The sequence below is a fragment of the Oryctolagus cuniculus genome, chromosome 6, assembly GCF_051225735.1.
Source record: "Oryctolagus cuniculus isolate XC-2025 breed Fujian yellow rabbit chromosome 6, ASM5122573v1, whole genome shotgun sequence".
Taxonomy (NCBI): domain Eukaryota; kingdom Metazoa; phylum Chordata; class Mammalia; order Lagomorpha; family Leporidae; genus Oryctolagus; species Oryctolagus cuniculus.
Window position 1 is genome coordinate 129,693,446 of NC_142872.1, and position 22,887 is coordinate 129,716,332.

At 34.7% G+C, this 22,887-nt stretch overlaps 1 protein-coding gene across 47 annotated transcripts in view; it reads left to right on the forward strand.

Annotated features, from left to right (window-relative positions):
* The window catches only part of RIMS2 (regulating synaptic membrane exocytosis 2), a 718,020-nt gene that overhangs the window by 388,256 nt on the left and 306,877 nt on the right, over positions 1 to 22,887 (forward strand). For 32 of the 47 annotated variants that reach the window (XM_051844697.3, XM_051844708.3, XM_089336437.1 and 29 more), the window contains 3 exons: positions 6,179 to 6,309; positions 10,551 to 10,722; positions 13,452 to 13,605. In XM_051844697.3, the coding sequence (XP_051700657.1) occupies positions 6,179 to 6,309; positions 10,551 to 10,722; positions 13,452 to 13,605 (457 nt within the window). Of the gene's footprint in view, positions 1 to 2,828; positions 2,877 to 6,178; positions 6,310 to 10,550; positions 10,723 to 13,451; positions 13,606 to 22,887 lie in introns of all 47 variants that reach the window. The other 15 variants (XM_089336449.1, XM_089336431.1, XM_089336432.1 and 12 more) reach the window with 1 other exon arrangement.

The following is a 22,887-nucleotide window of genomic DNA, read 5'->3' on the forward strand; positions in this document are numbered from 1 at the left end:
TTTACATAAATTATAGCTTCCAATTCTTTTTTAAAAGTGATTAAATGCTCAGTATTCTTTGTTTCTATAGGAATACATCAGGTAATTCATTTTGTTGGCAATCGTATTTTATTTAACTTCAGGATAGTTGGTTGACTTCTGGTTCAGTGTTTCCTCAAGTTACTTTATTTTAATATTCTCTTGAGTCCACTTTTGTTAAATATTGTAAATATCCATTTTATTATATGCCCATTTAAAAGGAATTTAAGAATAGATTGAGACCTTTTATATCGCCTTTAGACAATCCATTGCCTTTGAAAAACTCTGTAAGTGAAAGGTTTTTTTTTTGAGCATCAATATTTTATACATCATTGTCATAAGTTTGTTATTCTAGAAGTATGGCATTAAATGAGTATCCTAAAGATTAGTAACTCATTAAATAGTAGGAACTGACATATAAATGCAAATGAGTTATGGTGTATAAATTCAAATTCTTCATTTCAATGAAGCTTGAATTGATTTAGATATTAGCAGATCTTTCATGACTGATATAGATTAATTAATATTAATTATTAGTTACACTGAAAGCCCTAAGTACTTTACCATTCTTGTGTAAAATATTTAGAATCCATAGAAATAGAAAACAATCTAGTGTTTACCAAGAGACAATGAGGTTTCGTGATATCTGCCTCAATTTCTAAAAAACTACCAAAACAAAAATGTAATTTTATAACCACATTTAATGTATAAATGCATGGATCAAGATTAGGCTAAAATTGCTACAGATTTTAGAAGGTTGATTTCAGAAGTTTATGTTCACTCCCCATTTTAGAAGAAAGAAAACTGTTATGGAATTAATTTATCTGACAATACTCTTCATTTTAAAGTAAATTTTGTATTTTACGAAAGTGTTATATACTTTTAAAATATTTCACTACCTCAATATACTTGATCTAAAACAGAACAGATGCCAGTGCAAGAAAAATAAAATCTATTTCTAGAGTATCTTGTTGGTACCCTTCTTCAGCATGCCTGTTTAATTTCTATGAATTCCACACATCTTCTCCCCCATTTGTTAAGTAATTATCCACTTAGGTTTATGCAGGCAGACATCAGTAAGACACTCCATATCTGGGCATTTCTTTCTTCCTGTGAGTATATGAGGGATCCTCAAAATATTCAGGGAAAATGTAAATCATGAGAAGAACTATGCATGGAGTCAAACTCTTTTTACACTAAGATAAACTAATCTTGTAAGTACATTTTTCATGGACTTTTTGAAGGACCTTCATATCTTCATCGAAAAAGATTTTTGGAGAAAAATGCCTAATAGCTGATGGTAGTCTGCTTTTAAGGTCTGCTTTCCCTTTTTTTTTTTTTTTTAATTTATCTATTCATTTCAAAGGTAGAGTTGCAAAGGGGTACTGGGAGAGGGAGAGGGAGAGGGAGAGGGAGAGAGAGAGAGAGAGAGAGAGAGAGAGATCTTCCATCCACTGGCTCACTCCTTAAATGGCTGCAATGGCCGGAATTTGGCCGATCCAAAGCCCGAAGCAAGAGCTTCTTCTGAATCTCCCACATGGTTGCAGGTACCCAAGGACCTAGGTCATCTTCCACTGCTTTCCCAGGCATATCAGCAGGGAGTAGGTTTGGAAGTAGAGTGCCCATACGGGCCTGCGACAGCCTTACCCACTATGCCACAGTGCTGGGCTTGCCTTTGGGTTTTAGATGTATGTCTTAAAACAGTGCCTGTCTAAGGATGATTAATTTGAGCAAGATTCGTACTACAGAAAGAAGACTTTAACAATTTATGATTTGGCATATGGGAAAAAGACATCCATAAGAAATGTGAGGAGTGGAATGGAATCTTGGTAAGAAAACCAGAATTAAATGCCCTGGAACACAAGTCCATGTGAAGACACATTTTCGCTATTGTGGTATCTTTTGTAAAAGGTTTTTAAATGAAAGCAAAAAGTCATTAGAGAAAATAAAGTGGATTTCATTCTGATAATTTGAAATACAGTGATTTAATTAGAACTGTTTTTTCTTTCTTCTGTCTTTAAACTCTTAATTTTTTGTTTAAGCATGTATGTGAGGATTTACCTCTTTTGTGTGTCTTACTGCATAAACTATAGATAATAACAATTATGTCCCAGGGTTGTGAGTAATATTGTGAGTCAAAAAACATGAAGTAAGCTGTCAATAAAGCTTGGAAAACATTTTTTAAAACTCTGTGAATACAAAGAAATGACATACTATAATAGGCATGGTTAAGGAAAAAACAGTGTTACCTTAAGTTAAGTGGTGTTTAATCTTTAGATTCTGGTATAGATTCTTAAAATATTAAGCAATTTATTAATGCAGTGCATTCAGCACCCTTATTTTTCAGAGTGTGAATGTGTGTATGTTTGTGTGTGGGTGTGTTAAGAAATTTTAAAGCCAACTTTGCTAATGCTTTTTAGGTTTTGGTTAGACATCACTTTGGGCGACTCTAGTATGTTTAAGGGTAAAATATGAAATTTCTTGATTGTTAGGTGATGCTTACAATCATTCTTTTGTAGTAAATGAGCCCCAATATGTTATTTTTAAATTCAATCTCAATTCTTACGTTGGGTACATTTTAAAATTTTTATTAAGCAAGTGCTAATATTTTGTGTAGTTCTTACGCATTTTAACATGTGATAATATTAATTTATCCATCACATTGAAGTGCTTAATTTAGATAAATATTATATGGAAAGTTGTGTTTAAGGGATAGAGTATGTGTTTGTTTTTACTTTTCGTCTTTTAGTTCTAGCGTGTTGTCCTTTTGGTTTTGTTTTATTGCTTTTTTCTTTAATTTTGCTTACCAGAGCCAAAGCCTTAGTAGAAGAACAACGCCTTTTGTTCCTAGGGTTCAGGTAAAGGCCTTGTCTGCCTGATAGACACTAAAGTCGTGTTTATACCCTTCTTTGTATGTTTTTGGAAAATGCGTAGTAGGAAAACTTTTTTTGGTATGTTGCTCCAAACCATATTATTGACTTTCAAATCATTTTCTGAGTCAGCTTGTAAAATTCTGCATGGGGATTAGAATACTGAATAAAAATTTAAAGAGACAATCTTTGTTAGTGATTTTATATGTTGAAGTAAATACTAAAACTTTTAGGTTTCAAAATGGCATTTAACATAGATTTAATGTAGATTCCACTTATATATATATATATTTATCATTTACAGAAATAGCTAATTATATACTGTTGATATTTCCCTTTATTATGCTAAGGTTGCTGTCTCTTTAAATCATTCATTATATCACTTAACATCTACATTCTCTTGCATTTTCCAAGCAGTAACTCTTTGAGGAGATTGGCAAATATATTTGTACCTTATTTAAACTATGAATTATATGCATGTTGAATATAAGGTTCAAAGTTTGGAAAGTATATTACTTTGAAAGAACAAAAATCACAATCCAAAGACAATGTGCTAGGTTTATTTTCTTGATATCTGGTCCATCCACTTAATTTTACTATAATACTTGGGTACAAGTTGTTTGCCTCTTTTCATTAAGAAACCCTTGTAGGTTAAAGTAATGTCAACATAGTTTTTTTTTAAAGTAGTTATTATCCCTTCCTTGCTTTGCTGCATGTTTTAAAAAAACATTGTTGGTTTTGAATAATAGTTGTTTTATTTAAATTTTAAAAATTAAAATTATTCTTGGTAATAATTTACAATATACTGTGCTGCTCAGGTCCTACTCAGGAAAATTAAAAGGTTTATGTGGTAAAGCTGGAATGCTAATTATATAAAAACAGTTACAATGATATCAAGATATCAAAAGCTACATTTTAACCATTTCTTGTATAAGTACAGATAAGAAATTTGGGAACATTATTAAAAAGTCAATAAAATTTATAAATCTGTTTTGATAATATGAAGTGGATATGTACTAATAACTGCAACCTCCATGTGAGTCCTGTAATATAAATAAAACCTAGGTCTAATAATCAAGCCCTTAGTTTAAGATAGCTTATTAGAAAGTATAATTTTGATCAGATAATCAGTAAAATTAAAATGTGCTTATTTCCTGTCTAAATTATTTTGACATTTGTTTATTTTAAATTATAATTTAATAAAGTACTATTATAAAAATATGAATACAACATGCCTAACATATGTTTGTATGGGAACTGGTATTAGTTATATTTTTTTATTTTCCAAGGTAAAGGAAATCTGAAAAAGATATTCTTTATAAAACTTTCATTAAATATAGCTCAAATGAGGTCTGATAATTTTTACTGAGCAAAAATGGATGTATTGACATAGCAACAAATGCTTAGTTTCCACAAAATTCTATCTTGGTGCAAAAGATTTTCACAGAGACCAAAAATTTGTTTCATTAATTCTCAGCTTCATTTCATAATGATAAATATTATTTGTTTGTTTCTTAATTGTAAAGTTTATTAAAAATTTTATTTTAGGCTCTTGGTTTATTTTTCTCTTTGAAGTATGTTGTATTCATGCCCTTGTCCTCCAAGATGATTTTTAGTATCTTGGAAAAAAATAAAGTTACTTTATTATTAGTGGAGATGGAAAATATCATGGGAATTAATCTGATCTTGGTCACAGATTATAGAGGAATCATGACACTGTCCAAAACATCTCCTTTCATCTCATGTACAGTGAGACATTGCTACATTTCTTTCTTTTTTCCCCCGATTCATGTCTTTTGCAAGAATAGTTTATTTCCTGCTCCCCTCATCCTTATCTGTATGTATATTCTAATATTGTTAGCTAAACAAATAGTCAAACATTTTCCCTTTCAAATATTGGAGTTTTTTCTTCAGATTGTTGATCCCTTAGTCTAAAGTAGTGGTTCTCAAAACTAGAATGCACATGAGGGTTTGTTATAATTCAGATTTCAGGGCCTCATTCTTATTTAGTAGGTGAGAGGTAGGCCCCATGGAATTTATAATTATTTAGTAAATAAACAAATAATCTTGATGCAAGATATGTATTAACTACAATTTGAATAAGTTTTCAAGCATCTTTTATTGTATTTAAAATCTCCATTAGAAAAACTTTTAAGGAAAGATGAAGAGTAAAATGAAGACTTAACATAAGGAATAGTAATCATGATTTCTGAAATTTATACATTTTCCCCTTTATTCCTACATAGGAATTTGTCCAAAAGGGAGTGGGAGAGGTAGAAGTAACTTTAAATGCTCTGTTGGGCTGTCAACCAACTCTTTTGACTCAAAGGTGGCTCGATCTCGCATACCCCAAATTTAAACTAAGGGACTTAAAAAAAGCTATGTTGGAATTGAAAGTGAACTCCCAGTGTTTCATATATAATCACAACACATTTTTATCATTATTTTCAATTTCTAAATTTCTGGCTAAATATCAGTTTTAATAGAATGGTTAGAGATGTGCTGAGTTCTGACCCAAAATCTGGATTACAGCCATGGTCATCCAAGATCCTGACATAGAATTAGCTAGGAAAGTGTGAAGGTGTGAGGTATGTGTATAGGAGTGATGACTATTAAATCAAATGAATTCAGCAGCTGCATATGAAGTTTCTATCCCTAATTATGGCACAGGAAAATTAATGCACATTTTCTTAAATTGTAAAATATACTCCAATTATTGTGAGGATGTGAAGCATTTACTTCACAAAAGAAAAAGAGGCTTTATATCTGAGCAAGAAAAAGTTTGAAAGATGTGCTTCAAGTTTCAAGTAGAAGCTGAAAGAATTTGTTAGCTAAAGCTTCTAGTAAATTATTAATTATAGTTCTTGATATGTCTTTTGTTATGGAATAACATAGAACATTTACTTGAAAATTCTCTATGAATGTTTTATAACCAAGTTACTATCTACTCAATTAATTTTGAATACTTATTCTAAAAGAGGATCCAAAATAAACCATAATGATTCTTGGATAAGTTTAGATGCATAGCAATTTATGTACATGTAATTATTATGTACATGTTAATAAGCAATCACATTAAGGTAATTAGAAGCCCAAATGATTAGCTGATATAATAGACTTCTGAATCAATTATTTTATTCATTGAAGTTATGATTGTATATCCTTTTATTTTAACCATAATTTATCAAGTGAAATTTATATTATGTACTATTATTAGTAAGAGAATGATGTTAAGTTTGTAAATGAAGTAGTATGTTTGAGTTTATAAATGAATATTTTTTGCTTTTCAGATAAAACTATGGTTTGACAAGGTTGGTCACCAATTAATAGTTACAATTTTGGGAGCAAAGGATCTCCCTTCCAGGGAAGATGGGAGGCCAAGGAATCCTTACGTTAAAATTTACTTTCTTCCAGACAGAAGGTAGGGATATGAAATAAAAATAAATGTACTTAAAAATAAGTGAAAAATTTTCAGTAGCAATGAGTGCTTCAGTTCTGTATCATTTATTTTTTTGTATCATACCAGTCAGATACTTTGGAAGTTAAACATATGCATAATCATACCTAGACACCAAATATTCACAACAAGTATTTAAGAGTGCTTTAAAGTTTTATTACATATTGTTGTACATTTATTTTAAGCACGTGTGGATTTTTTATTAAATCTTTTTATGTATAAAAATATGCCAATTAAAATAAAACTTTTAGCACGAGCTTCAGGGTCAAAAAGCTAAAAGTGTTACTAAGATGTTCTCTGTATTCTACAATTTCTACCTCCTGTTATCAAGACTTTTTCTATCTGTTCTGTAAAATTAACAAACGTGTTTTATATTTCATCATCTCGTTTCATCAAGGAAACTTAACCACTGGGCCCAGATTCTATTTCCTCAAGTATTTGTTTTGTATCTGTCCAAATCAGTACAAATGACTTTGTTGTATCCTGATTTAAATTGAGAAATTAGGACCAAAAAACTTCTTTCAAATAATCTAATCATGCTTGATTTCAGGTATATAAAAATAAGACTATTCCATAGGCATCATGAAAAAGAAGAAAGCAATGACACCAATTATTCTTTCCCCCATGTATTTGCATCCATGGCAAATGTTTCTAAGGCAGAGAGCTCTCAAGATTTGGTCATTTTCTGCGTTTGAAAGTGGCTGGACCCAGATTTGATCTTAAACATGTTGGCATGATCTTGGACTCCAATTTATTTAGTTCATAGTTCAATGATCACTCTGGGACCGTTAGTTGCTTAGTTTAGGTGGCAAGTTACTGTGGTTGAATTGGGTGCCAAAGGATCATCTGAACAACAGTGTCAGCAATGAAATGGACAAATAAGAGGAGGTAGAAAATTAAGAAAGGCCTTTCAGTGTATTTGATGCATAATTTGAAATGAAATCTGTAAAAACAAGACAAAATCCTTAAGTTGTTCACTAAGAGCTTAGGTTGTCTTTTGGAGAGAGGCATGTTGAACTCTTAAGTGAGAAAGATGACATCCATAATTAGAGCCATTGAAGCTGCAACTTCAGCTAAATGGCAGATATCCCAGGTGGATGGCCCTGCTCTCCTGGTGCTCAAATCACTTGGCTTCTTACAGCACACAAGGATGACCAGTGTCTGCACCCATGGAGTGCTATGGTGCCACTTTCTCATCTCTGCTTTTATGCACACACAACTTAAGTTTCTACCTAAGCCTTTAAAGAGAAATACTTAGTTATCAAGATGATGAAAGTCTCTACAATTAGTGAAATTCTCTCATGATTGATTATATTTCCTTGTTTTATTTTCTTTTACTTAGCTCCTTTCTGTTCTCTCTAGAGCAGATACAGCTCCAATGGTAGGGAACTCTCCTATTCCAAATCTTATATTCCATGTGTCAGTGTTCTATCTGAGTGAAAAGAATTTTGGGGGCTGGTGTTGTGGCATACAAGTTAAGCTGCTGCTTGGATTGCTGGCATCCCACATCGGTGCCAATTTGAGTCCAGGTTGCTCCAATCCAGCTCCCTGCTAATGCACCTGGGGGAGCAGCGGAAAATGGCCCAAGTGTTTGGGCCCCTACACCCATGTGAGAGATCTGGCTGAAGCTCCTGCCTCCTGGCTTCAGCCTGCCCAGCCCTGGCCATTGTAGCCATTTGGGGAGTGAACCACTGGGAGGAAGTTCAGTCTCTTCTTTCTCTTTCTCTCTCTCTCTCTCTAATTTTTTCAAGCAAAATAAATCTTTTTTATAATGAATTTTTGTTTACATTATAATTTCAGCAATTTTTTAGATTTTTTGCAGTTACACAAGTTTTTACATGTGAATAAAGACTATTTGTGTTTCCATTTTGAATTTCACTTTTCTTGACAAAATATCTGAGAGAAATACTTGAGCAGGTGAACATAGAAAACAATTGAAGCCTTTTTACTGATAAGGCTTCCTGGAGGGGTAAGTGAGCCCACAGATGAGATGTAGAATGTCAGACCTAGAATATCGCAGAGAATGTCAGAGAAACCCTTCAAAGTGTTATTTCTAGATAATGTTTTATGTACTTTAAAAAAATCTGGACATTCTATATATTTATATATCGAAAAATATTTAAAATGATTCTTTATAGTTTGAGTAAAAGCTTTGCATGTTGTTAGTAAGTTAAATGGAAACAAAAATACTGGTAATATTAAACAGAAAAAACTTTAGGTTAGATTTTAGTTTTGTTTTAAAAAAGTCAGTTATATTCTATACAATTAGAAATTAATTTTTTATTTTAGGATCATTAGGCTGCCACTTAATATATCTATAGCATGCTTATTGATCTTAGTTTTTAAATACTTTTAGCATATTTTCAGTGCTTGACTTCTACAGCATGATCTGATTCTGAAGGCTTTGGTTTGACTCCTTGAAAAAAAAACTAATTTTTTAACTTGCTGAAAATAAGATTATTTAGCATTGTTCTTTTTATGAATTGGTGCTGAACATAACACTAAATTGCTTTACCGAATTATAACCATATATGTTGTATTTGTTAGGAGCTTCTTTTCTACCTAATATAGAAATCTCTTCTAAAAATAGGTATTCTTTGAGTTTTTCTCAGTCTTTTAGGGAGGTTCATATCTTATTCTTCTGTTCTGTTTCAGATTTCAGTGAAATTATTCTTGGATTAGAAAGCAAGTTCTTGTTAAGTGCATCCTTCCTGGCCTTCAGGAAAGCAATATTATCTCTTGACAGGGTCTCAGAATTAATTATTTCACTGATGGAATATATACAGATAATAAATAAATATGTAAAATTTTGAAAGGCAAGGATAGAGAAAGATAAAAAGTCATAGTACTTATAATTATTCCAATTATTTAGTTTGTTATCCTTCTGTACAATGTCACTTCTTTTTCATTTATGAAGATAAAGTCTCCTATAAAGGTTTGCAGAGTTATTTTCCTACCATACCTTTAAAGTTAACAGAGGTGCAATAGGTATAAATTCATATCAGTTATTGTATTTAAAGGAGGCTTTCTGTTACATTAAATATATGTGCTCTGGAAACATATTATGTCTTGAGCACTAAAGTCTAATCTGTATTAAACATTGAAATTCCTAGAAGTTGCAAGACCTCTGCATTTCAGAGACATCCTACACCTTCTTTGTTTTCTCTACTCCGTGTTTCCCAACACTCTTAAAGCGGTGATGTGCTGGGAGAATTTGTAGCTGTTAATATTATTCTGTTTGGAGTTGATTATCTGTGTGTTCCTCACTTTAAATAGGCACTCCAGATAGCTTACAGTCTATTTCCTGTATTTTTCCTATATTTATATGTGGTCATTGATCCTAATACTCTAGAACAGTGATGTCCATATAGGATAGATGTTCCTCACAGATGTGTAAGACCATCCAGTCATTAGGAAGAAATACTTGAATCAAATTTTTCTATCTCATTATTTTATTTTCTATTTAATATATTACCCAGGGTACATAATATATCAGTACAACTGGTAATATACAAAATTAATAAATACATATTCAAATAATAAGAAAAACAGCTTAAAAATTCAATTGATAGAGATATACAATCACAGAAAGTATGTTAACATTGAGTTGAGAGTCCCATTTATGAGCATGGTCATCTTCCATTTCAAACCTACATTAGTGGCTACCATACATATAAATAATTTTCAGTATTTTTAAAAACCTGGGATAAATTAAATAAACAGATTCTTATTTCTTATATGTAAGAGTAACTTCATAAAATGTAAATTGTAATTGTTCATTAGCTAAACCATATGGATATGAAGTTAAGAACGCACAGTTTCTATATTTTTATACAATAAGACTTCTATAACACATATAATGTTACTGCTTAATTACCATTTTAAAGGTTACCAGTAGGGCAGTATGTGAAAAAATTTTAGAGTTAAGATGTTCCAGTCTATTCTTGTTATGATTTTTGTGAAAGATAAAGTTTTTAATTATATATTTTGAAAAAAATTAAGATTTATTGAATTACAGATATTAAGTCATAAAATATGATACAATTATATACTTTATAAATTTTAATAGTAATTTTATAGGGTACAATATTTTCAGTATATAATACATTTGTGGTTAAGCAGCTTCTCTCCTGAAAAATATTAAATTAATAAATCTTAGGGCAAAACAGGTTTTATTTAAATTCATATATCCTTATTTTTTATAGTGATAAAAACAAGAGAAGAACTAAAACAGTAAAGAAAACACTGGAACCCAAATGGAACCAAACATTCATTTATTCTCCAGTTCACCGAAGAGAATTTCGGGAACGAATGCTGGAAATTACTCTTTGGGATCAAGCTCGAGTTCGGGAGGAAGAAAGTGAATTCTTAGGAGAGGTATTTGGACATATTTTAAAGTTTACACTGTTCATGTCATCCTGAATATTTTCATGTGACTATCAGTAGAATTTTATATTTCAAATACCTGAAAAATCAAGATTTATATCTGTAACCTTATGAATTTAGCAACTGGTTTAAAACTTATCAACACTATAGAGAACGGTTCTTAAAATGGATAATTTTACATTTTCTTTTTTTTTTTTTTTTTTTTTTTATTTTTTGATAGGCAGAGTGGACAGTGAGAGAGAGAGACAGGTCTTCCCTTGCCGTTGGTTCACCCTCCAATGGCCGCCGCTGCAGCCGGCGCAGCGCGCTGATCCGATGGCAGGAGCCAGGAGCCAGGTGCTTTTTCCTGGTCTCCCATGGGGTGCAGGGCCCAAGCACCTGGGCCATCCTCCACTGCACTCAACATTTTCAATCTTGTTATAGAAATCTCAGTGTTGAATGATAAAAGATTGGTTTGCATTTCAAAAATAGATTGTTTTGTGATGTTGTATGTATCAGTTCCACTGTTAAGTAGTTCAGCCATTTAATCGTGGATTGTTTTTTAAGCCCTTTACTGTACCAGGCACTGTGCTAGAAACTGAGCCTTCAAAGGAGGGTGAGGCAAATTACTTCAAAAAAGTTGCAGTACATTGGGGATTTAGTCAGTGGAATAGCAAGTATGATATAACATGCAAATTGTTTGCTGTGTTGCGATAAAGGCAATAGGAATATAAAACTATAGGCAGGGGAGGAAAAGTGCTCAAAGTTTTTTACAAAGCAAGTGCAGTTTAGCAATGTCAAGAGAAACTCCTGTGGAGGGAATGAGACATCAGGAGTTGAGGGTTTTGGACAGCTGTGTTATAATTGGAAGGGCAGGTTTTAAGAACCGACACTTCGGCTGGTACCGTGGCTCAATAGGCTAATCCTCCGTCTTGCGGCACCAGCACACGGGGTTCTAGTCCCAGTTGGGGCACCGGATTCTGTCCTGGTTGCCCCTCTTCCAGTCCAGCTCTCTGCTGTGGCCTGGGAGTGCAGTGGAGGATGGCCGAAGTGCTTGGGCCCTGCACCCCATGGGAGACCAGGAGAAGCACCTGGCTCCTGCCTTCGGATCAGCGTGATGCGCCGGCCGCAGCAGCCATTGGAGGGTGAACCAACAGCAAAACGAAGACCTTTCTCTCTGTCTCTGTCACTCTCTCTCACTATCCACTCTGCCTGTCAAAAAAAAAAAAAAAAAAAAAAAAAAAAAAAAAAAAAAACTGACACTTGACAGTTAAATTGGTAGCAGATCTTTTTCCTTAATATATTATAGTGAGGAAATTTGGATTTATCCTGTAGCTACAGGGAACACAGTGACAGATTTTAAAAAGAGAGTGGCCTGATGTACTTGAGAAAACTGTTTCCAGTAGTAATGTGTGGATAATGAGTTAGAGAGAGGCAAGATGGGAAGCAGTTCTCCTATTAGTGTGCTTAACTCTCTGCTTTCTGAGGAAATACTGAACTGAATATTGTCAGCCAGGGAACCAAAGAATAATAAACCTATGAAACATTTGAGAAGCAGGATAGCAAAGTTCTTAGGAGCAGAGACTCAGGCCCCAGCTACATGGATCTATATTTCCTGAACAGCTATTTGAGCAAGTTATTAATCTTATCTGTGCTTTAGTTTCTTTGTCAACCCTGTGGAAATGATACTAGTATATAATTCAGGGTTAATATGAGGATTACGTAAGTGTGCATTGTGTGTGTGTATGTGTATAAATATATGGAATATAATGTCTACACATTGTCAAATGACTGGGGAAAATTTAGTAGGAGCAAAACAGTAACTTAGCTGTTTTGCTGCTTTACCTCCTCTAACTAAAAGGTCATGTATCTTTGTATGGAAATTCTTCTTCTTTTTATTGATCTTAAGTTTTTTTTTTTAATTTTATTTAAGTTTTGCAAGTTTTGTGTATTTCATATGTACAGCTTTAGGAACACAGTATAACTTCCCCCACTACCTTTATTCCCACTGTGCTCCAATACTTCTTCCTCCTTCTAAGCAGGCATACTATCTTAGTTTCATAACACCCTAAAAGGAAATAGTCATATAATTGTTTTATAATTTAAAATATTCATAATATAAACTCCATTTTATAATGTAGTTCATAGTAAACATCCATTCTTGTGGTTCTTTTTTCCTTTTATTTTAATCCGTAGTAACATGTTATGTTGAACCCATAGTTTTAAGTAAGATAGACTGGTTCATATTATCTCTCTCACTAATGAACTAGTATGACTACAGACAAGTTTTATTAACCACTTTCAGCCTGGATTTTCTTTTAGTAGCAGTCTATTAATTAAATAACATGTTATGCTTCTTAACATACAGTATGCCCTTCAAATTTGTTTTTCTCTCCCCATTCAAGAGTTCTTTTAAAGCATAAATTAGTTACTATAAAATAATATACATATATTTTTATTATTATAGACTTAAAAATAAAATATTATTCTGTAGTGGTAAAAAATTAGTACATGATGATCAAACCTACAAATTAAGTGTCAGATATTTAAAACTATTAGGTAACTAATAAATGATAATATTTTATTTTATTTAGATATTATCAGAACATATTGGCAATTTTTCAACCTCTAAAGTCTTTAGCAGCATTCCTATCATAATTATTTTAAAGTTATGACATTTTATAAGGGAATTTCCTTATTAAAGATATAGCATAACAGTGCTCTGTCTCTTGGGTTTGTAGATTTTGATTGAATTAGAAACAGCATTATTAGATGATGAGCCACACTGGTACAAACTGCAGACCCATGATGTATCTTCATTGCCACTTCCTCACCCTTCTCCGTATATGCCACGAAGACAACTCCATGGTGAGAGCCCAACACGGAGGTTGCAAAGTAAGTTGCCAGTAAAATTTACCATTGAATTTTTCTAATTTTGAATGATATATATGAATAGAGTTTGAAAGTATCATTGGAAGTATTAACAGACATCTGTTAGTGTTTCATAGGTATTATTAAAGATTTTAAATTGTTTCTTTCACTAAAATAAATTTATAGTTACTCTATTCACTCATCACAATATTAAGGTGCTTTCTAGTTATATTTTGGATGATTTTACTCCAAATAACCACATGTATGGTTAAGTCTTAGTGTTTTGACTTTTTTTTTAAGATTTTATTTATTTATTTGAGAGAGAGAGTTACAGACCGAGATAAGGAGACAGAGAGAAAGTTCTTTCATCCTCTGGTTCACTCCACAAATGGCCATAATGGCTGGAACTGAGCCTATCCAAAGCCAGGAGCCTGGAGCTTCTTCTGGGTTTCCCACGTGTATGTAGGGGCCCATCTTCCACTACTTTCCCAGGCTATTAGAAGAGAACTGCATAGAAAGAAGAGCATCTGGGACTCGAACTAGCACCCATATGGGATGCTGGTGCTACAGCCCCAGGCCTACCCACCATACCACAGGTACCGGCCCCAGGGCTCTGAATCCTTTTTGTTGTTGTTGTTGTTTTTGACTTTAAAACACATGAGTAAATTTTTTCAGGAATTCAGCATAACTTTGGCAATAACCGGTAGAGAAGTAGCAATCCTTTTTTTAATTTTTATTTAATGAATGTATTTTTACATAGATATAGTTTTAGGAATATAGTGGTTCTTTCCCCATCCCCCCCCCCCCCCCCGCCCAGCTCCCTTCCACCTTTTAATATCTTTTTTGTTAAAGCTTATTTTGTCTGATATTAGGATGGCACACTGGCTCTTTTTTGGTTTCTGTTAGCTTGGAATATCTTTTTCTATCCTTTCACTTTTAGTCTGCGTGCATCTATGCTGGTGAGGTATGGTTCCTGAAGGCAACAGATACATGAGTTTTCTTTTTAAATACATTCAGCTAGTCTGTGTCTTTTTTTTTTGGACAGGCAGAGTTAGACAGTGAGAGAGAGAGAGAGAGAGAGACAGACAGACAGACAGACAGAGAGAAAGGTCTTCCTTCTGTTGGTTCACCCCCCAAATGGCTGCTAGGGCCAGTGTGCTGCGCTGATCTGAAGCCAGGAGCCAGGTGCCTCCTCCTGGTCTCCCATGTGGGTTCAGGGCCCAATCACTTGGGCCGTTCTCCATTGCCTTCCTGTGCCACAGCAGAGAGCTGGACTGGAAGAGGAGCAACTGGGACAGAATCTGGCGCCCCAACCAGAACTAGAACCCAGGGTGCTGGCGCTGCAGGTGGAGGATTAGCCTAGTGAGCCTTGGCGCTGGCCTAGTCTATGTCTTTTAACTGTAGAGTTGAGACCATTTACATTCAGTCTGACTATTGGTAAATACTGTCTTTTTCCTGCCATGTTTCCTTAAGCAGAGCTGTATATGTATTTTGGCTTTTGTTTGTATTTTAGTTGGGCCATTTTCTACGTTCATCTTCTTTTGCAGTGAATTTCCTGTTTCTGTTTCTACATGCAGCACACCCTTGAGCCAGTGTTGTAGGGCTGGGCGCGAAGATACAAATTCTTTCAATTTTTTTGTGGAAAATTCTATTTGCCCTTCATTCATAAATAATAGCTTTTCAGGGTATAGTATTCTGGATTGGCAGTGTTTTTCTTTTAAAACGTGGAATACATCATGCCAGTGACTCCTTGCCTGTAAGGTTTTCAATGAGAAGTCGGGGGTGAGTCTGATTGGATTACCTCTGCATGTGATTTGTCGTTTCTCTCTGACACATTTTAAGATTTGTTCTTTGTGTTTCACTGAGCTGAATGTTGCCACAATGTGTCATGGTGAATTCCTTTTCTAGTCATGTCTGTTAAGAGTCTTGCATATTTGCTGTATTTGGACGTCTCTCTCTTTTTTTTTTTTATTTTATTTATTTATTTGAAAGTTAGAGTTACAGACAGTGAGAAGTAGAGACAGAGAGAAAGGTCTTCCATCTACTGGTTCACTCCCAAGAGGCCACAACACCTGGAGCTGCACCGATCTGAAGCCAGGAGCCAGGAACTTCCTCCAGTTTCCCACAGGAGTGCAGGCGCCCAAGGACCTAGGCCGACTTCTGCTTTCCCAAGCCATAGCAGAGAGCTAGAACCTGTGCCCATATGGGATGCTGGCACCGCAGGTGGAGGATTAACCTACTGTGCCACAGTGCAAGCCCCTGGACTTCTCTTTTCAATCTGCCTATTGTGGAAGTTTTCTGATATTACTTCATTAAGAAGGCCTTTAATCCATTCTCTCCTAGTATCCGGACGTTACAACACTTGATTGAATCTTGTAAATCTCCAACCGTGATTTTTATTTTTCTAATTTCTTTTTCTTGCATTTGGTCTGACTGTGTTATTACTGGGAGTTTGTCTTTGAGTTATGATATTCGCTCTTCTATTTCATCTGTTTGATTTCTGAGTGATTCCACGGCATTTTTTATTTGGTAAATTGAATTTTTCATTTCCAATATTTCATTCTAGCTTCTCTTTAGAATCTGTTTCTTAGGTGTGCTTTTTATTCAGAACTTGAATCTGTTTCTGATTGCTTCTAAGTAATCTGATTATTAATTTTCTGAATTTTTTTTTCTGGCATGACTTCAATTTCTTCTTCTTCAGCCTCTATTATTGAAGGTTTAGATTGCTCCATTGGTGAGTTCATATGTTCTTTCATATTCAGGATTTTCCTTTGTTCTTTTTCATTTCTGTTTGGTTTCTGTTGGCTTTAATTTTTAAGTTGATTTCCCTCTGCTATGGGCTGCTATGGGTCTGTGAGGATTGCCAGTGTAAGCAAGTAAGTAGCTCCACCTCCTAGAGCTTTTTTTTATTTCTGGGAACTGAAGGAGGCAGATACTTAAGGAGGCAGGTACCTGGTTTTTGATGTGCTAAGCCCAGCCCACAGGCAGGCGTCTCCTTTGTTTCCCCAAAAGCGCCTGGGCCCCTGTTGTTTCAGCCTGTCACTGTGCCCCCTGCGTGATGAAGGGGGAGTCACTCAGAACCATTGTGATCCTTGTTCCTGGATGGGGTGGTCCTTGCAACTGATGTTTATGTGGGGGAGGGAAAAGCACAGCCCAAGAGCCTGTGCTCCAGAATGTAAAGGAAGGAGATGGCTGCTCTTCACCCCCTGCAGCTCCTATCGGGGTGGGGAGACACTGAGGGATCAAAGCTGTTCACCCTTTCTGTTAGTCCCCCAGAATCGCACCCTCTTCCCCCTTATAGCACCAAGCACTGTTCACTTTCTTTCCTCACTCTTCTGTGTCTGCATCTTTGTGGGCTCACACCCTCTCACATGCCCCCCCCCCCCCCCCCCCCCCCGGTGTGGTGATGGTTGCCCTCTCACTGATTCTCTGTTCCATTCTGTTTCTGCAGTTTGGGCAGCTCTATTTTCCCTAGTGTGGTCCCTGGCACTCTCTGGTGAACTCCCGGGCTACTCTATGCCAACTTTCCGTGTTTCTGTCGCCTGATTATATCCCCTCTTATTCATTAATCTTTCTCTGTGCAACTTGGAACATCTTGCTGATATACTGCCACCTTCCCGATCTTGAATCTTAACTATAAGAATGAAATTGCTAATTTAGTAGAGTTATAGATATGTATTTCTACTTTTCATTTTCTCAGTATTTTGTGCATTTGTAAAATAACAAGTATAGCATAGTGGTTGAAACTGTGAACTTTAATCTCAGGTTAGCTTGATTTTGAATTTTGTTTCTTTTACTTTGGAGCTGTGTAACTTGAGGCAGATGATCTCTTATGCCTTACTTTCCTCATTTACAAAATGGAAACAATAAACTCTACATTATGGAATGGTTATAAGAATTAAGCAATCTCAAGAATATAAACTTATATTATTGTTGTTACAATGTTTGCATTTTACCTTGGATTATATTTGGATGTCATCTGATCTAGGAAGTAGAATTAGATCAATTTGGAAAAATTTAGAATAAACTCAAATATTTTGAGAGTGAAAAGTGACTTTTTAGGCTCTTAGCTTCTACAATTTAAGATTTGGGATTTTCTTTTTTCTGATCCATCTATTATTGAAAAATAAAGTGAATGCTTGCTGGTTATTAATGGAGTTAGCATATTTCTGGTATAGCAAAATTTTTGTTAAATACTGTAGGACTGATGGATATTAAACAGATTTTGGGTCTATACATTTAGAGGCATAGATTCCCTGTCATCTATTAATCATCAGAAAAATACCTGGATGCATAATAAATAGCTACTGACTAAATGGATCATTACATTCTCACTGTATAGGAAACTAAATTACATTCAAAATGCTGTTTGATGAGTAGAGTATTAGAACAAATAATTGGTCTTATGGACAATTTTGTCATAGGAAAGTTTAAAGAATTGCCTTCAATCCTTTAAAAAATAATCTCTCTAATGATTGAAATTGTATTCCCACTAAATGCAATCTCCTATAATTGGATCATTGGTATTAATTGAACACTGATTTTATAGCACTCAATTTTTCAGCCTTTCCATGTAGTCAGCTCTCACCCTTCTATATTTGCAAATGTCATTACCATGTCTTTTGTTGTAATATTTACATTACAGTGAATTTCATCAGAACTAATTTTATTTTTTCTGGCTACTATACTCTGTTCAATACATTTTCCTTAAATCTACAATACAGGATGATGGTTTATTATGTGAAAATGACTATTATATAGTTTGTAACCCACTATAAATTATTACACACTAATTCTTTTAGTTTATAGGATACTAATGCAAGTCATCATTACCTTTTCTTTTTTTTTTTTCTTTTTGACAGGCAGAGTTAGACAGTGAGAGAGAGAGAGAGAGACAGAGAGAAAGGTCTTCCTTCCATTGGTTCATCCCCCAAATGGCTGCTATGGCCGGCATGCTGCACCATTCTGAAGCCAGGAACCAGGTGCCTCGTCCTGGTCTCCCATGCGGGTGCAGGGCCCAAGCACTTGGGCCATCCTCCATTGCCTTCCCGGGCCACAGCAGGAAACTGGACTGGAAGAGGAGCAACCAGGACAGAATCCGGCAACCCCAACCGGAACTAGAATCCGGGGGTGCCGCAGGCGGAGGATTAGCCTAATGAGCTGCGGTGCCAGCCAAGCATTACCTTTTCTTACAAGATTTCCCATTCTCTACTTATTCCAGTTATTATAATGCAGAATGTGTTTGGACTCTAAATACTTGAAACTCTTATATCTATTCCCAGTTTCCATTTTCTCTCCCTAGGTGATTGGTAATAGTGGATGTGAGGGATGATGAAAATAGAGTATTTTCCAGTTGTATGTGTCATGGATTTTCATGCGATCAAAATTTAATTTAGTTGATCTTGTAGCTTTTCATATTTTCTCACCCCTAAAGTGATTTTTCTGTTATTAGTCGTAAATAGTATTAAATTTACCCAGGGGATAATATAATGTCTCCATGGTATATCCTGTCAGTTTTTTGGCTATCAACTACATCTAATAAATAATTTTATAGGTCTGAATATGAGTAAAATTATGTACATTCTCCAAAAGGAAGGAAACAGAGACTAAGGAATTATATTTAGAAAGAAAATTAAGGGGCTGGCACTGTAGTGTAGTGGTAAAGCCACTGGGAAAGCAGTAAAAGATGGTTCAAATGCTTGGGACCTTGCAGCCACATGGGAGACCTGAAAAAGTTCCTGGTTCCTGGCTTCAGATGGGCCTAGCTCAGGCCATTGAGGCCATTTGGGGAATGAACCAGCTGATGGAAGATCTCTCTCTCTCTCTCTCTCTCTGCCTCTATTTCTCTGTAACTCTACCTTTCAAATAAATAAAATAAATCTTTAAAGAGAATTAAAAACCTTCTATTGTCTAGGAATATATTGCTCATAAATGGCAGGTGTGTGCCATTCTATGAATAAATATATTCATAATTTTATTATTGATGACATTCTCCTTAGGAGTTTTTCTCCATTTAGAGAGTAAATGCTACATTTATTTACAGATATGTTTTATATTAAAGATCATGAACACTGACATACTTGGTGTATTGCATGCATGAACAGTTATCATCGAAGGTGTATAATAACCCTTATCTATTCCTTGGCCTAAGATTTATTTAACAAAATGTTTTGATAAACCAGCTTCTGGTTTTATGAAGGGCACCGTGAGGCTATAACTTGTTTATCATGTTAATAAGAATAATAATTACTAATGCAAAACTTTTTTGAATCATTCTAATCTGGTTCATTCTTCAAATACCTGCAACAATCATGCCTGGCCAAGGCTGAAGTTAGGAGCCAGGAGCTTCATTTGGGTCTCCCACTTGAGTGACAAGGACACAGGCACTTGGGCCATCCTCTTCTACTTTCACAGGTGCATTAGCAGGGAGATGAATTGGAAGTGGAGCAGCAGGGACATGAACTGACACCCATATGGGATGCTGGTGTTGCAAGAGGCAGCTTGACCCACTAAGCCACAATGCTGGCCCTTAAGCAATATTTTTGAAATGGGATCTAGACAGATTTGATTATCAGCTTTGAATTATTTCCAAAATAAAGATATTGATAAACTTAAATATGAGGGTACTTCAAAAAGCTTGTAGAAGTGGAAAAATAAGTACTTTGATGCATACATTTTTAAATAGATACATTTGAAGATATGTTCCTAAGTGACAAAATATTACAATATTAAAGTAAAGTAATTATAGAGATGATGACAAGGTCATTACTCCAAAGTGTCAAAGAAATAAGGCTATGAGAAATTTAAACTTTAATGACAAAATAATATTTTCTACACTATTTTTTAATTTCGGGCTACTCCTAGATATTCTTTTGAGTTACTACAGGATGTAGGGAGCAGCGCATATTTCAATGAGTGACTCATTAAGAATTTTTGCTAATGTATAAGCAAGGATGTGGCTATGAATTCAGATAATTCAAATGCATCAGTTAATAAGTGAAGTTGCTTGTGGAGATTGCAAAATAACTCAAATATTCCCACAATTTTTCTTTTGATTCATTAGTGAGGAACATTTTTCATTACCTTCTTGGAACAAAAAGGGATTGTATTGGAAAGTGTACTTTCATGCATTTATTATATGTTTTTAAGTAGTTTTATTTACTTATTTGAGAGGTAGAGAGAGAGAGAAAGAGAACCTCTTTCCAGAGTTCACTTTCTGAATGCCTACTTCTTCCAGGGCTGGGCTAGGCCATAGCAGGAGTTGGAAACACAACTCAGTAAAGTAATCACGTATGATTAAAATGATAATAATACAACATTCTTAACTATTGCTTTGACAAAGGTATAAAACAAAGTTTTACAAAACTGTATTTGCAACAATACTGATAACACAGACATTTCTTTCTTTTGTCTTTCTTTTTTGTTTTTCAAATTTTATGTTCCCACATGTGAGGGAAAGCATGCTATCATTCTGGGTTCAGCTTGTTTCATTTTACATGATGTCCTCCAGTTATGTCCATTTTGCTGCAAATGATAGAATTCCGTTCTTTTTATTGCTGAATAATATTCCATTATGTACATATACAACATTTTCTTTATCCATTCATCTGATGATGGGTACCTTTTTTGATTCCAAATTTTATCTATTGTGAACACTGCTGTGATAAACATGGTGCAGCAGGTATCAACAGGTATCTCTTTGATACATTGTGTTTATGTCTTTTGGTTATATACCTAGTAGTGCAATTGCTAGATCATATGGCAAGTTTATTTCTAGCTATTTTAGAGATCTCCACACTGTTTTCCACACTGGCTGCACTAATTTATATTCCTACCAGCAGTGTATAAGTGTTCCCCTTTGCCTACATCCTCACCAGCATTTGAGGTGAGGTGATATCTCAGTTGGTTTTTATTTGCATTTCCCTGATCGCTAGTGATGTTGAGCATTTTTAAATATATTTGTTGACCACTTATACTTCTTTTTGAGAACTGTCTATTGAAGTCTTTTGCTCATTTCTCAACGGGATTGGTTGTTTTAGTTGAGTTTTTTAAGTTGCTAATATATTCAGAATATTCATCCTTTATCAGGTAAGTGGTTTGCAAATATATTTTCCTATTATGTCGGAGATCTCTTCACTCTGTTGATTGTTTTCTTTGCTATGCAAAAGTTTCTAAGTTTGATATATCCCATTTATATAGTTTTCCTGTAGTTGCCTGCGTTTTAGAGGTCTTGTCCAAGTTGTCATCCACTACACCAATGTCTTGGAACGTTTTCTGCCAGCAAATTCATGGTCTCAAGTCTTAAATTTAGATCTTCGATCCATCTGGAGTTGATTTTTGTGTATGGTGGGAGCTATGGATCTAATTTCATTCTTCTACATATGTACATCCAGTTTGCCAGCACAATTTGTTGAAGAAATTATCCTTACACCACTGTATGATCTGAACACTTTTGTCAAAAATCATTTTGCTGTATGTACAGAGATTAATTTCTGGCCTCTCTATTCTGTTCCAATAATCTATAACCTATGCATTGGTTTTTATGCCAGTACCATGCTGTTTTAATTACTGTAGCTTTGTAGTATGCTTTGAAAAGCAGCTTGATTGTTGTTGCTAAGAATTGCTTTGGCTATTCTGGGTATTTTGTTATTCCACATGTATTTATTTTATTTTTTTAAAGATTTATTTTTTTTTTCTTGAAAGAGTAGGAGAGGCAGAGAGAGAGAGAGAGAGAGATCTTCTATCCTCTGGTTTACTCTCCAGTTGGCTGCAATGGCTGCAGCTGTGCTGATCCAAAGCCAAGAACTAGGAGCCTCCTCTGGGTCTCCCATGCAGGTGCAGAGGCTCAGGGACTTGGGCCATCTTCTACTGCTTCTCCATGCCATGGCAGAGAGTTGGATTGCAAGTGGAGCCGCTGGGACTTGAACTAGTGCCCATATGGGATGCTGGCACTGCAGGTGGTGGCATTATTCGCTACGCCACTGTGCCAGCCCTTCCATATGTATTTTAAGATTTTTTTAATTCTGTAAATATTGTCATTGGTATTTTGATAGGGATTGCACTGAATCTGTAGATTGCTTTAAGTATTATAGACATTTTAATGATATTGATTCTTTTGATCCATGAGCAAGTAATATCTTTCCATTTTTTTGTGTCTTTGATGATTTCTTTCATCAGTGTTTAATAATTTTCCTTATAGAGATCTTTTACTTCTTTGGTTAAATTTATTCCTAAATATTTGATATTTTTATGCCTATTATGAATGAAATTTTTCTTGATTTCTCTTTCAGTGAGTTTATTATCAAT